Source organism: Heterobasidion irregulare (assembly GCF_000320585.1).
Source record: "Heterobasidion irregulare TC 32-1 unplaced genomic scaffold scaffold_03, whole genome shotgun sequence".
In the NCBI taxonomy this organism is placed as follows: Eukaryota; Fungi; Basidiomycota; class Agaricomycetes; order Russulales; family Bondarzewiaceae; genus Heterobasidion; species Heterobasidion irregulare.
Window position 1 is genome coordinate 1,663,177 of NW_009258199.1, and position 11,945 is coordinate 1,675,121.

Sequence of the window (11,945 nt, forward strand, 5' to 3'; positions counted from 1 at the left end):
CGTGGAATTCAAAGTCATCCTAATCAGGACCCCAGGCCGAACTTCGCGCGATTGGTTTATCATACAGTAATCAACACGCCTTGCGAACGAACAGTAGCTACTTCCACAAAATAAACATATATTCCAATTACAGGGTTTTTGGAAAGTGTTGCTACACCTAATGTGTACATAGACAGCATAGCATCCGCAGCCTTTCGCCCGGTCGCAAACGCGACACCTACAACGCCAGACAACGTCCCGACACTAGGTTACTTCCAAGCGAACAAAGTGCCGTGGCGATCGTTTGATCCTCGCGCCCGGGAATCTCGTTGTTTCCATCTCCATGTAATCTCAGGAGCGCTATCGAGGGGATGAGTCCTACACAGAGACAATTTGTGTGTGAAAGGCGATTCTCCAGCCACGCTATTCAAGTGATCTGCATAGGACATTTTTCAATTAAGATAATCGAGTGAAAGGTGAACTCAAGATAAAACCTGATTCAAAAGTGCCCACCCACTCGAAATATTGCTGGACAACGGTGGTCACCGGCTCTCGCCGATACGACCTATTGGCTTCCTCATGCGCTTCATCGCCGGCTATCGCGGATATCATAGGACGTTTCAATATTGGGAGCTTCAGCTGATCCAGACGAGAGTCCATGAGAACGACAGCAACAGGAGTCCTGCGCGCATACGTTGAGCTATTCGGAATATGAAACTAGCCGCAAATCTTGGTACTCAGGTGTATGGGCTGACAAGGACACCGACAAGGCCATTGTGTGCGCGACCAAGGACATATAAGACGCGAGAGTATTGCTTGACCGTCGCCGTTGGTGAGAGTTCCAGGCATGTAGATATTGGAACGTACGGTTTCGAAGAGTATTCATCAAGAAAGTAAGCGGAGAGCTCATGAAGCACAATCAAAGATGGTGACAGTGGAAGGATAGTCCTTGGAGGAAGAGAGGGATCATCCGAAGCTTCAGACACCTTGAATGTGGATAGCAGGAAGGCAAGGTGCATAGGCGAAGGCGGGTAGCTGTAAGGAGAATTTACTCAAAACGTCAAAGACCATCTAGAAAACAGGGCACGAACAACATGCTGACATTTGACAAAGGTTGCACCACGGCGCCATATCCACCGCACTCATTCAGCCAGTCGTCATTGAATTCCCGAAGAGCAATTGATACTTTCTCACGAGACGGCGAGAGGACAATCCCCTGGTTATTTGGTTTATCTACGACATGGGTCAGGCATAGATGAACGAGAGCCGATGGATGATAAGGGCCTTTGATGGCCAACGTCGTGAAAGCTGGAAGAGTAGGACTTGGAAGAGGAAACAGGCTGGTCATGATAGCGCTGATTGACCTCTGCTTCACGCGCCACATTTCATAGACGCTGCGGCTACAGCCCAGATCCCAATCGTAACACTAATTATGATCTTTGCATTTTAAACATGATCCGGGAAACCGTGAAGTATATTCTGCGGACAGCATGTCTAGAAATACTTGGTGAAATCATACTCGCCGCTGTTCCCCGTCACTGCCTTCTTCGAAGGCTCGTTTGCGGGAGTTTTTTTGGTTGGTCTAAGTACAGCGTTTGATTTTGGCTTTGGCTTCTTGGAAGCACTCAATTTTGGTGACTTCAACGCAGATTTGAGAGTCGGCTGAGTCAATGGTGGAGGGGATGCTGCTTTTGAGGCCGCAGTATCCTTGAGGAAAGATGACTTGCCTGACCGTGAAGGGGCAGAGAAGGCGACTTTTTTCGATGGGCGAAGCGTAGTGGCGGCAAAGGCGCGTTTCCGTTTGCCGACAGGAGGAGCAAGTGCTTCAGCTTCTTCGGCATTTTCCTCATCCTCGTCCTCGTCCTCTTCTTCTTCTTCCTCATCCACTTCGGATATGGCGTCTGCCGTGTCCGCATCCCCGGCCTCGTCGTCCTCACCATCACTTTCGTCTAAACCGAGCCAAGGAGCCTCCAGCTCTACGACACGACTATCCACAACACCAGAAACTAGTCGTACTAGCCCGTGCGCCTTGCGCAGCTCCTTGCGGGTCTTCAGTTGTGACAAAATCGATTCATCCTTGGCATAGACGTCATCAAATGACTCAAGAGGAGTGGCACCAGAGACAGTATTGGGTGGGATGGCATAGCGCGGGAGCTTGCCAGTAGCCCAATCTCGGAGGACAATACGTGATGCGCCGGTCAGATCGAGGGCACCACCCTAGACAGCGGGCAATAGTGTCAGACACATCGGGAAAACGCGGGGCTGTACACAAAATCTACCTTCTTGACAAAACCATTTGCCCGTGCAACGCCAGACAAAAATGCATTCGTGTCTCCTTTGGTAAATGCTGAGAGGTTGTAAAAGACCATCAGGTCTTCCGTTTCCGCACGGGACACAATTTGCTTTACTGATGTTTAAGCTTAGCACAGCATCTGACACATGAAATTCGAAATGAATGTACTTGCTGGCGCCGGATCCTTCATACGATCAAGCCGACCCCTGCTCCTTAGTAGAATATCTTGTGCGCGAGCGCGCTCTGAGTCTTCAGAGCCATGTTCCGACGCATGCTGCCAGGAGAGGCCGGGAGTATCGATGAATTTGATGACCTTGCCGCCCAATTCTATTGACGTCTCCTGAGCAAAAGGGGTGGTGGTTGGTGCTTGTCGTGAAGTTGTCGATGGATACATAGGGAAAACAGAGTGTTTTATAAGGGAGTTAATGAACGCGCTCTTGCCTGTCTGAGATAAAGCAAGGCGTCAAGCGACAAAGTAAACAGGCAAGTTTTACATTAGAAACTCACATTTGTCGCCCCGACGACAGCAACCTCAAACGGGTCAGATCCAGTTTCGTTTTGCGACCACTTCTCTAGAAGAGCAAGGGTGGCTTCAACGCCCCACCCATCACTCGCAGGCTCTTTACCCTTGCCCTTTCTAGGAATGGTGACATCTAGAGCATTTGGAAGAAATGAGGAAGCCGCGCGGAAAAGCAGAGTGGGGTGATTTTGTCGTAGGTGCTTCGTCCATGAGGAGACAGGTTCCAATGCACATGTATCTAAGAATAAAAGCTTGGTTGGACACACGAGACCAAATTCAAATGTAACCACAACATACCGATCTTGGTCAACACCAGAAGTAACTTCCGGCCATTCTTGCTGGTCACGTATTCCTCCAGTTGCGCGCTCCTACACGCCATTGGATCGCGCGCATCGAGAACCTCAATCACTACATCCACCCGGTCAATCACGGATTTCAGATTTGGCAAGTCCGGGTTGATCAAAGTGGGAACATCGTCTTCATCCTGAGGAGGCGGAACGGCGGTAGGTTTCCCTTTCTCTTTGGTATGCATCCGCCCCTTTGCACCGAGGCTGGCAATACCATCGAATCCTGCTTGTGAACCTTCGTCCCCCGACCCCTCCTCCCCAGATTCAGGTTCCTCCTGTGCATGCTTTTTGACGACATTGGAATGCGTCTTCAGTGCCTTCTTCTCCTCCTTCCGACGCTCCTTCGCCTCCGCAGCCTGGATTGAGAGTCAAACGGGTTTCTACAAATTTCAGTACATGGAATCTCACCAGTCTACGTCCTTCAGCGATTTCGGCTAAGATCTGATCCTTGTAAGGGAAATTGTTGGGAATACCTGGATCTTTGGGAGTTTCTAGAGCGTACAATCGTACAATCAGCACTTTTATAATTTCCTCAGGTAGACCTGTACGCACTTGACTTCCATTGAGGACTTTTCTTTGCCGCCTTCTTTGCCTTCTTTTTGCTCTCAGCGACCTTATGCTTGAGCTTGGAGCGTTGGTTCGTCGACCCGCGTTTACTTGTCTCTTAAGAACGTGTCATTCGGGGTGAGAACAGTACACTGATTTAAAAACTTACTTTTTCTGATACGAGGCATTGGGAGTAAGGCAAGGAAGGCGAACGCGTTCTATTATTCAAGAGTCGGTGATATCAGTCACGTGTAAGGAAAACCCAGCAAATCTCTTTTTGGACTCGGGCTGTCGCACGCCTCTTCACAATATTCTTCTTCGTTCGTCACTTCAGTGCTTCAGTGCTTCAGTGTTAGTAGCCACGACAATGCGACTCAGAGAATGTTTGGCGTTCACTTGATCAATCACCCGTTTGCTCCTGAGACCCAGCGAAAAGTCGATATTGCGAAATCGAACGAGAACGAGCGAGATCGGACAAGTTGATGTAGTTAGAAAAGTCTCACTTTGATCGAACGTGAACGACTTTGAACGACTCTCATCACACGTAGCCGATGCTAGCCGATGCCTAAATTTGGCGTTGTGAGGTCGGCAAAAGATATAATAAGAAAGGCATGAGTTAGGATCGAACCCACAACCATCAGCACTGTTAAGAGCAAGGAACTTGAGGTGGAAAGGTAGACCGCTGCGCTAGGAGGGCTATGCTAATCAAAACAATAACCAATATATGACCACATTTTATCAACTTTAGTTCCTCGAACTTTTCCTTAGAAACTCAGAATACTGTACTTGTTAGTCACCTCTCACACATTGGATGTGGGCCATGTTGAGTATAAGGATGAACCTGTAACTAGTAGATAGCATGACCCACATCCAATGTGTGAGAAGTGACTAACAAGTACAGTATTCTGAGTTTCTAAGGAAAAGTTCGAGGAACTAAAGTTGATAAAATGTGGTCATATATTGGTTATTGTTTTGATTAGCATAGCCCTCCTAGCGCAGCGGTCTACCTTTCCACCTCAAGTTCCTTGCTCTTAACAGTGCTGATGGTTGTGGGTTCGATCCTAACTCATGCCTTTCTTATTATATCTTTTGCCGACCTCACAACGCCAAATTTAGGCATCGGCTAGCATCGGCTACGTGTGATGAGAGTCGTTCAAAGTCGTTCACGTTCGATCAAAGTGAGACTTTTCTAACTACATCAACTTGTCCGATCTCGCTCGTTCTCGTTCAATTTCGCAATATCGACTTTTCACTGGGCCTGAGACCTGACATGTCAAGGTTGAAAGTGTTTTAGTTGCGCCGCAGAAACAACAAAAAACAGTCATATTTCATAACGTAAATACATTCATTTGAGTGACATATGAGCGGCGGGATTACTACATAGATCAGCGTCCGCGCAAAGTCCACATCTCTAACGACCAATCAGGACAAGCACCGCACCTGCGCCCAAAACACGAGGGGTAAGTGTGGCAAAGGATCGCCAGAACTTGACAACCCAAAAGCACAGCAGCTCTAGAGAACAAGCACAGTCATCCAGATTAAGCGAACAAAGGCGCGGATCTTGCAATTAGACGCCAGCCACCACCGTCTTGCTGCGCGGGCCCGCAGTGGAGTCATCCTGGCAGCAGCATGCTGTGAGGGACATCAACATCCTAGTCACGGCGAACTCGCACACTTTCGCGCCTAGAAAGGCAGTCGCACACAGTCTTCATAGGCCTGGAACCCCAATTGGAAGACACTGAGGCCGATACCCACATTGAGTAGTGGAACTAGGATCTTGCACTTGCAACAAATCAAGAACCGTAGGAGGAGTACAGGAAACAGGCGCATATCGAAGGAAACTTGAAAACTTGTCTGTTTGTGCTATCGTATGGAGTCCGGGTCTGCAGGAGAAACACAAACAAGGCACTTGACAGCGACTTGTGCTTGAACATGCTTTGACACTCTTCATCGCTTGAAACTTTGACGCCCGCCAGCGACTTCACCTAGGCCCGCCCTAATTATCTGAAAACCAACCTAGATGGCGGCGCAAGCACGTCCCTTCACCAACGACCGCTGTCGCCTCCACCATTGACTGGAGCCGGATGGTCGTAGTCGCGTCCGCCGCGAGCAGGGCTGCTGCCACGAGGAGGACTTCTGGAATAACTCCTTCGTCGACGGTACTCGGGGGAGTAGCGGCCACCTCGGGAAGGGGGAGGGCTTCGGCGGTCTCGCCAGTCCCTGTTATCGCGGCCATACGGGTCCCGTTCCCTGTCGCGGTCGTTGCCACCGCCACGTCGGTGTGAGTCACGGTCGCGGTCAGGTCGGTCTCGGAGAGAATCGCGACCCGAGTCACGGCCATAATAAGAATCGCGACCGGTAGAACGGCGATGACCCATATACTCTCCAGGAGTCGGCGCATGAGGTCTATCGGTGACCGAGTAGTCAACGCGGATGCGGCGTCCATTGAGGTCCTGGGGTGGTGAATTAGTCGGATAGTACATATTACGATCATCACAACTTACAACACCGTTCAACTCTTGGATGCATCGTCCAGCATCTTCAACTGTGCTCATTTTGATGAAACCAAAGCCTCTGGAGCGGTCAGACTGCTGGGATAATGAGCCAAGGGATCTCCAAAGTTTGAGGTTGTCTCACCCTTTGATCATAGACTATAGTAACCTTCTCAACGCGACCAAACCTGCTGAATTCATCGTCCAGATCACGTTCAGTCGTACGGATGCTAAGACCAAAGACCCCGAGAACGGCGGAGGGATTGGGAGCCTATTATGTTATTAGAGCGCTGGCTTAAAAAAAAGAGGCAGAGCATACAATGGGAGCATGAGACGGTCTCCTGGGAGCAGGAGATGGCCTTCGGAAAGCAGGAGGAGGGCTACGAAACCCACCGCTGCGGGCTGGGCTGCGGGAACGAGAGCGACCTCTGGCAGGCGGAGCTGGGGCGTCAGCGCCTGTTGTTGCGACGGCAGGCGGAGGAGCGTTGTAGGCGTCAGAGTAAGGGTCAACGGGGGGAGCAGGTTCGTTATACTGGATATGAGAGTCCATGTTAGTGCAGTTACGATGAAAAGAGCAACGGCGACGACGAGGGAGGCACCAAAGGGGGTACACGCACCATGGTCGTGGTCGAGGGCGAAGTTTGTTCAAGTTTGTGGCGATGCGGCCTAAAATTGAAAGCCCGCGATGTCAAACTCAAAGGTAAGCAACTGCACAGTTCTTCAGCCTCAGCGCACAGCACCAACAACTGCAAACAGACTTTCGGCAAGACCAAGATGGTGAGCCCGTCGTCGTCGCCGGTGTCGAAATTTATATCTAATATTCGTCTACTATCCAGGGTATCGACATCGCCAAGCACCATGTCAGGAAGGGCAACCGTACGGCCCCCGTGAGCGAGGATCCTTATCTCCTCTTGCTCGTGAAGGTATGTTTCTGCTGCTAAGTCTTCCTCCGAGAATTATCACTAAGGACCTATCCAGCTTTACCGCTTCCTCGCCCGCCGCACGGACTCCAAGTTCAACAAGGTCTCCGATTACTACAATATCTCTGCGCTGCAATGTTAACCATTCTCATCAGGCGATCCTCCACCGCCTTTTCCTTTCCAAGATCAACCGACCCCCACTCTCTCTCTCTCGCATCTCCAAGGAGACTGCGAACGTCGAGGACCGCTCATCAAAAATCATCGTCCAGGTCGGCACCGTTACCGATGACGTTCGTCTGCAGGAGGTCCCCAAACTCTCCATCGCCGCTCTCCGGTTCACCCAGGCCGCTAAGGAACGGATCCTTAAGGCTGGCGGTGAGGTCCTTACCTTGGACCAGCTCGCTCTACGAGCACCAACAGGCTCCAACACTGTCCTCTTGAGGGGTAAGAGGAATACGCGTGAGGCTGTCAAGCACTTCGGCATGGGACCCCACAAGAACAAGAAACCATACACCCTGTCCAAGGGTCGCAAGGTGCGTGACATATTCTTAAATCACGCGCAAGTTTGGTCTCATTACCTCTATTCTAGTTCGAACGCGCTCGTGGTCGCCGAAAGTCTCGTGGCTTCAAGGTCTAGACGACCTACAAAACCGACGTCGAGTCGGTACATGGGCATGTGGGGCCGAGAGGTTGCTGTATGCGATATGGGCCTTGTCTTTCTCCGCGTTATATACTATCATGAGCTCAAGCAATCTGTATGCATTACGATCACTCGGACGCCCATCTCGCGGTATCATCTTATTCGCGTTGTTATCGTCGATGAAGATGACAAGAGCGACACAGAACCTCTTTGATTGTATCCAATGACAAGCGAATGTGACGAGATTGCCACTCCTCTCCTAGTCCGCACTCTAAATCAGTCTAAACGCTTTTCCAGCTCTCGAACGGCCGGATCTATAGGAGGCACGAAGGGAGGTGAGAGGTAGTCCACCGTGTCCGACGATGAGAACGTGAGTGAGGATGTTCGTTGTGCTCGCTTGACCTGAATACCCTTCAGCCACCTTCCTCCGCCGGCATAGAAGAATACCAGGCAAGATCCAACCATACAGTGCCCGTACCACCATAGACGAGTCCAGGCTTGAGTGGATTCCTGAACGTGGAGGAGCATGAAAGGTATCGTGGCATAATTGACTAATAGAATGCACACTGCAATGCCAGAGAGGTCATAAAGTCGTTTGATAGTGGTTGGCCGATCTTCTGGGAGTGCCTTCTTCGTCGGAGCGCCGTTAGGTATAGAGGTATGCTGCCGAGTTTGAGCGGGAACGGCGAGGACGAGAGGACGAATATTTGCACGGCAGAGCCGTCCAGCCGTTGTGATGAACCCTCCGAGAAGGAAGGTCATGTAATAACCACCCGCGACGCCGTGCTATCAGGGTATTATGAGTTCTGCTCTTAGACCGAGACCGAAAACACTCGAGTTAGATGGACCGTCACTCACCCAGAATGCGCTCGTGGCGAACGTGATCATGCTGCTCCTGAAACCGGGCTTCTTGCCCTTCGGCGTGACCCTCTTGTATACGCACTCGCGCAACCATACATTGGTCTTCATGTTCCATGAATCCAGGAGGATTTTGAAGTTTGGTGGGAACTCGATCAACCCAATCTTGACGTTGGCTGCACCTTCCCAGAGTGACTTGCCCGATGGGCTATAGCCAGTGAAGCCCAGGCCCGTGAGGATACTCGCACCCTCAGTAAGAGTCCATACACCGTAGTACTTCGTTCGCTCAATGAATCCGCAGAATTGGATGTAGAAGATCCTAATTTCGATGAACAAAAAAGGTGAGATGGAGAGAAGATGTCTGATTTACCTATATAATATGTTCTGCTTGAGGAACCAGTCCGTGATGGCGATGCCGTAGTTGAACGAGGAAGAGAAAGTCGTGTACAGCCCTAGGAAGATTAGACCAAATAGAGCCTTCCTATACGCGACACGTTTACGGCCACGAGGAATCGCTCTTCTGCTTTTGCTACGTGCGTCCGTCGTCTTGTCTTCATACGCTCTGAACAACGTTTCGTTGACCAAAGACGTGTAAGCGGCGTACTCGAGATAAGGACCGACAAGGACTCCGGGGAAATAGAACCTGGAATAAATCATGAGCTTCGTGCCCCGGCGTTCGGAATATGGGTGGGGCCCTACGCGTATCCCAGAAACTCTAGCAATGAAGGGAACTGAGCCACCCTCATTTGCAGCTGCCATTTGTCTAAATCCTGGCAAAGGCCGTAAGTCAACGAGGCAGAACATGAGTGTCGCAGCGTTACGTACCTCCGCGCGTCGCCGTCCGTCCCACACATTCCATGCGAAGGTCGTCAACTTCATGACGAGGACCATTTGAGGACCCGTGATTTCGAAAGTCTCATAGCCGGTGGCAGACATTGCTCGAAGGACATGACTAGATAATGAATAAGAGCGATGAACCTGCCTCGGATGAATCAAAGACGCACTTTACTGTCAAATGCCCCATTAATCCCCTGGCAGTCACCAGTGAATTAGCATCATCATGAGGATATAACGAGCAGATGGGATAACTTCAGACTCACGTAAACACAATCCAAGGCATAAGATGACCTTTCACTCTTGCAGCCACGAAGTATGTAGCCAAGACATCACCCAGCAGCTGGAGGAACGCAGACTTGAGATTCAAGACCGGAATAAAATAGAACACGGCAATTGATAGATTGAATAGATGTTTGAGTGCAGGCCGTGACGAGGGTATGCGAATGAAAACACTTCCGAGGGGGTATGAGACCAAAAGACAAGTGATCAGCTGTAAACGATGTATGGCGTGTTAACTGAGGTGGCTCGGCGGCTGCATGGTATTCTTGACTTACCTTGACTTGGTCTGCGGACGCGCCTACCGAGGCTGCCAGTGGGTCGAAAAGGAAATCCATTGGGGAGTCGCGAGCTACGGCATGGGACCGTTGTTGGGGTGCAAGTACAAAAGCATCTGTCACTGCCGCCCACCGGCAATGGCCGGCTGCAATCACAAATCCGAAGGTCAAATGGGTGATCTCAAAAGTTCACAACCTTCATGATGCACAGGGAACACCATCGTCATTTGATGTTAAATAATACTGGTATCTTTGATACATGTTCAAAGACCAAAAAGGTCCACGAGAGACCGATAAATATTCAGAGCGAGAGATATATAACAAAACGTGAAATCGTGATGAGGGGACTCTTCCAACTAAACTTGCGCGACTCCATGGGAGGGTGACGAATAGTTGACCTGCATGGGGACATAATTGGGCGTCGTAGAAGTAGTGGGTTGCGGCGTTGGCGGAGCGTAGTGTTGTTCCATGGGGGTACCGTCGATAGGGCCTTTCGGGGCCGGGTGAGCAAGGAAAGAGGCATCTCGGACGGTCGTTGTCCACGAGTTGTTTCCTCGGCTCTGACCGATGAAGGCGAATACAATGAGGGTTCCGGTATAACCCATCACTGTCATGCGTGTTAACAACATGGATGGACCGAAGCAGAGTCAACCTTACGGATGAGCCACGTCAAGAATGAAAACGCTTCAATGGCTTTGAACTCGCCGCATACGAGTGAAGCAGTCGCTGTGACGACTCATCAGTTTATGTACCTCCATAAAGCGGGAATGCATACGATTGACGAAGCTGCAATCGGATCCAATGAACACCAAGCTGTCGGTGTATGCGGCATAAGCACCTGTGGATAGCCACAGAACCCACAGAATGCCTTCAGGGACAAATACGGGTCAGGTCCAGCACAGTAGAGTATGCTGCCATATGAAAACATACTGAGCCAGACAGCTTCTACTACGACCCGCGAGGTGAACGCTCCTCGTCGGTAAGCATCGATCACGACCCTGTATAGTTTGTCAGTTCATTGAAACGGGATTCGTCCGTCAAACGAAACTGACATAGGGATGAGAGTGACGAAGGTAAGGACGGCTGTCGCCACGCCCAGGGCGCTGAAATTCCAGTAAAGGCCAGCATTGGATTCCGTGATGGAAACCAAATCAGCAGCCAGGCCGAGGACAATCGTGGCGAACACGATTGAAATGACTGAACACTCGATATGAGAAACAATAGGTGCGTGAAAACAAGTCACGGCCTACCAAGCACAACAAGGCGCGCTGTGGAAAAAAGGCCCATGGCGAAGACGTGAAGAATTGGGGGGAGGTGGAAGAGGGTCGTCTGCGGCCGTCATCTTATGAGGACTGGCTTTAAGTGAGCTTGACAGACGAAGGAACGTGTTGGACCTGAGTCTAACATGAGATGCGATTTCAATAGGCCAAGGAACAAATAAATGGCTAGGCCACGCACGTGATGCCGCATCCCAATCCGGGAAAATGCAACTCAACTCAACGAACAACCAGGTCGATCGATCGCTCCCGTCCCTCGACAGTCCTCGACCTCCCTCGATGTTCGATTATGAAACCCTGAACCCGATGTTTTGCTACCGACTCGCATTGTCGCCTGCTCGCGCCTTTGCCTACTAGTAGAGTGCAGGGGTCAACTCTCGTTCTGCGAGTCAGTTTAATTTACCTGTTAATTCGGGAGGGCACTTGTCTTAGCCGCCGTCAAGGTTACCTGGCTTTAGCGATGTCAAAAAGTTGATGGGACTGTCATGAGCGCCTTAGAGCTGGACTCGCTGCTTATCAGCTTACAGCTACCCATTGGCGATCGTGTAGTATAGTTCCGCGCTGTATAAACGTCGACAATGAGTATACGACCAGGGTGAGAACAGTCGTCGACAATCTCTGTGACCGTAGCCTCACCAACGAACAAGCGAACAAGGTCAGTAGATTGATTGATTGATTGCTA

The 11,945-nt window shown here is 50.5% G+C and overlaps 7 protein-coding genes across 7 annotated transcripts; 2 read left to right on the forward strand and 5 right to left on the reverse strand.

Annotated features, from left to right (window-relative positions):
• Positions 1-103: 103 nt before the first annotated feature.
• On the reverse strand, positions 104-1,344 carry HETIRDRAFT_381688 (uncharacterized protein). The gene is made up of 4 exons (XM_009545637.1): positions 1,071-1,344; positions 847-1,014; positions 474-794; positions 104-415 (listed from the first exon to the last, which is right to left on the reverse strand). The coding sequence occupies exons 1-3, from the start codon at positions 1,325-1,327 to the stop codon at positions 680-682; spliced, it is 540 nt and encodes a 179-aa protein (XP_009543932.1). The 5' UTR covers positions 1,328-1,344; the 3' UTR covers positions 104-415; positions 474-679.
• An 89-nt stretch (positions 1,345-1,433) lies between these two features.
• On the reverse strand, positions 1,434-3,873 carry HETIRDRAFT_381689 (uncharacterized protein; the record flags this gene model as incomplete). Its single annotated transcript, XM_009545638.1, has 8 exons — positions 1,434-2,196; positions 2,259-2,386; positions 2,441-2,717; positions 2,780-3,030; positions 3,090-3,495; positions 3,548-3,630; positions 3,692-3,802; positions 3,855-3,873. The coding sequence occupies 8 exons, from the start codon at positions 3,871-3,873 to the stop codon at positions 1,474-1,476; spliced, it is 1,998 nt and encodes a 665-aa protein (XP_009543933.1). The 3' UTR covers positions 1,434-1,473.
• Positions 3,874-5,727: 1,854 nt separating this feature from the next.
• HETIRDRAFT_312140 (uncharacterized protein) lies at positions 5,728-6,448 on the reverse strand (the record flags this gene model as incomplete). Its single annotated transcript, XM_009545639.1, has 3 exons — positions 5,728-6,138; positions 6,190-6,276; positions 6,323-6,448. Coding segments are annotated over 3 exons (624 nt in total), but the record flags the coding sequence as incomplete, so codon positions are not given.
• A 491-nt stretch (positions 6,449-6,939) lies between these two features.
• On the forward strand, positions 6,940-7,992 carry HETIRDRAFT_472767 (uncharacterized protein). The gene is made up of 5 exons (XM_009545640.1): positions 6,940-6,954; positions 7,014-7,100; positions 7,156-7,200; positions 7,253-7,630; positions 7,687-7,992. Exons 1-5 carry the CDS (start codon positions 6,952-6,954, stop codon positions 7,732-7,734), a joined length of 561 nt encoding a protein of 186 aa, XP_009543935.1. The 5' UTR covers positions 6,940-6,951; the 3' UTR covers positions 7,735-7,992.
• HETIRDRAFT_408397 (uncharacterized protein) lies at positions 7,735-7,956 on the forward strand. Its single transcript, XM_009545641.1, has one exon. The coding sequence runs from the start codon at positions 7,766-7,768 to the stop codon at positions 7,949-7,951; it is 186 nt and encodes a 61-aa protein (XP_009543936.1). The 5' UTR covers positions 7,735-7,765; the 3' UTR covers positions 7,952-7,956.
• Positions 7,993-8,013: 21 nt separating the features above from the next.
• HETIRDRAFT_313183 (uncharacterized protein) lies at positions 8,014-10,046 on the reverse strand (the record flags this gene model as incomplete). The annotated part of the gene is made up of 8 exons (XM_009545642.1): positions 8,014-8,523; positions 8,596-8,914; positions 8,966-9,238; positions 9,295-9,365; positions 9,421-9,547; positions 9,600-9,626; positions 9,696-9,922; positions 9,987-10,046. 8 exons carry the CDS (start codon positions 10,044-10,046, stop codon positions 8,014-8,016), a joined length of 1,614 nt encoding a protein of 537 aa, XP_009543937.1.
• A 296-nt stretch (positions 10,047-10,342) lies between these two features.
• Positions 10,343-11,273, reverse strand: HETIRDRAFT_170740 (uncharacterized protein; the record flags this gene model as incomplete). The annotated part of the gene is made up of 6 exons (XM_009545643.1): positions 10,343-10,593; positions 10,644-10,712; positions 10,762-10,854; positions 10,917-10,984; positions 11,039-11,183; positions 11,237-11,273. 6 exons carry the CDS (start codon positions 11,271-11,273, stop codon positions 10,343-10,345), a joined length of 663 nt encoding a protein of 220 aa, XP_009543938.1.
• Positions 11,274-11,945: the final 672 nt, after the last annotated feature.

What these genes read in the sequence shown, in the direction of transcription:
- HETIRDRAFT_381688 (XM_009545637.1), bottom strand. Translation starts at nt 1,327, where the DNA reads ATGACCAGCCTGTTTCCTCTTCCAAGTCCTACTCTTCCAGCTTTCACG. An exon ending in TTGTCAAATGTCAGCATGTT is followed by an intron (nt 1,015 to 1,070) that starts GTTCGTGCCCTG and finishes TTCTCCTTACAG; the next exon opens with CTACCCGCCTTCGCCTATGC. An exon ending in GATGAATACTCTTCGAAACC is followed by an intron (nt 795 to 846) that starts GTACGTTCCAAT and finishes GCGACGGTCAAG; the next exon opens with CAATACTCTCGCGTCTTATA.
- HETIRDRAFT_408397 (XM_009545641.1), top strand. Translation starts at nt 7,766, where the DNA reads ATGGGCATGTGGGGCCGAGAGGTTGCTGTATGCGATATGGGCCTTGTC.
- HETIRDRAFT_472767 (XM_009545640.1), top strand. An exon ending in ATCTCCTCTTGCTCGTGAAG is followed by an intron (nt 7,101 to 7,155) that starts GTATGTTTCTGC and finishes GGACCTATCCAG; the next exon opens with CTTTACCGCTTCCTCGCCCG. An exon ending in CGGACTCCAAGTTCAACAAG is followed by an intron (nt 7,201 to 7,252) that starts GTCTCCGATTAC and finishes CATTCTCATCAG; the next exon opens with GCGATCCTCCACCGCCTTTT.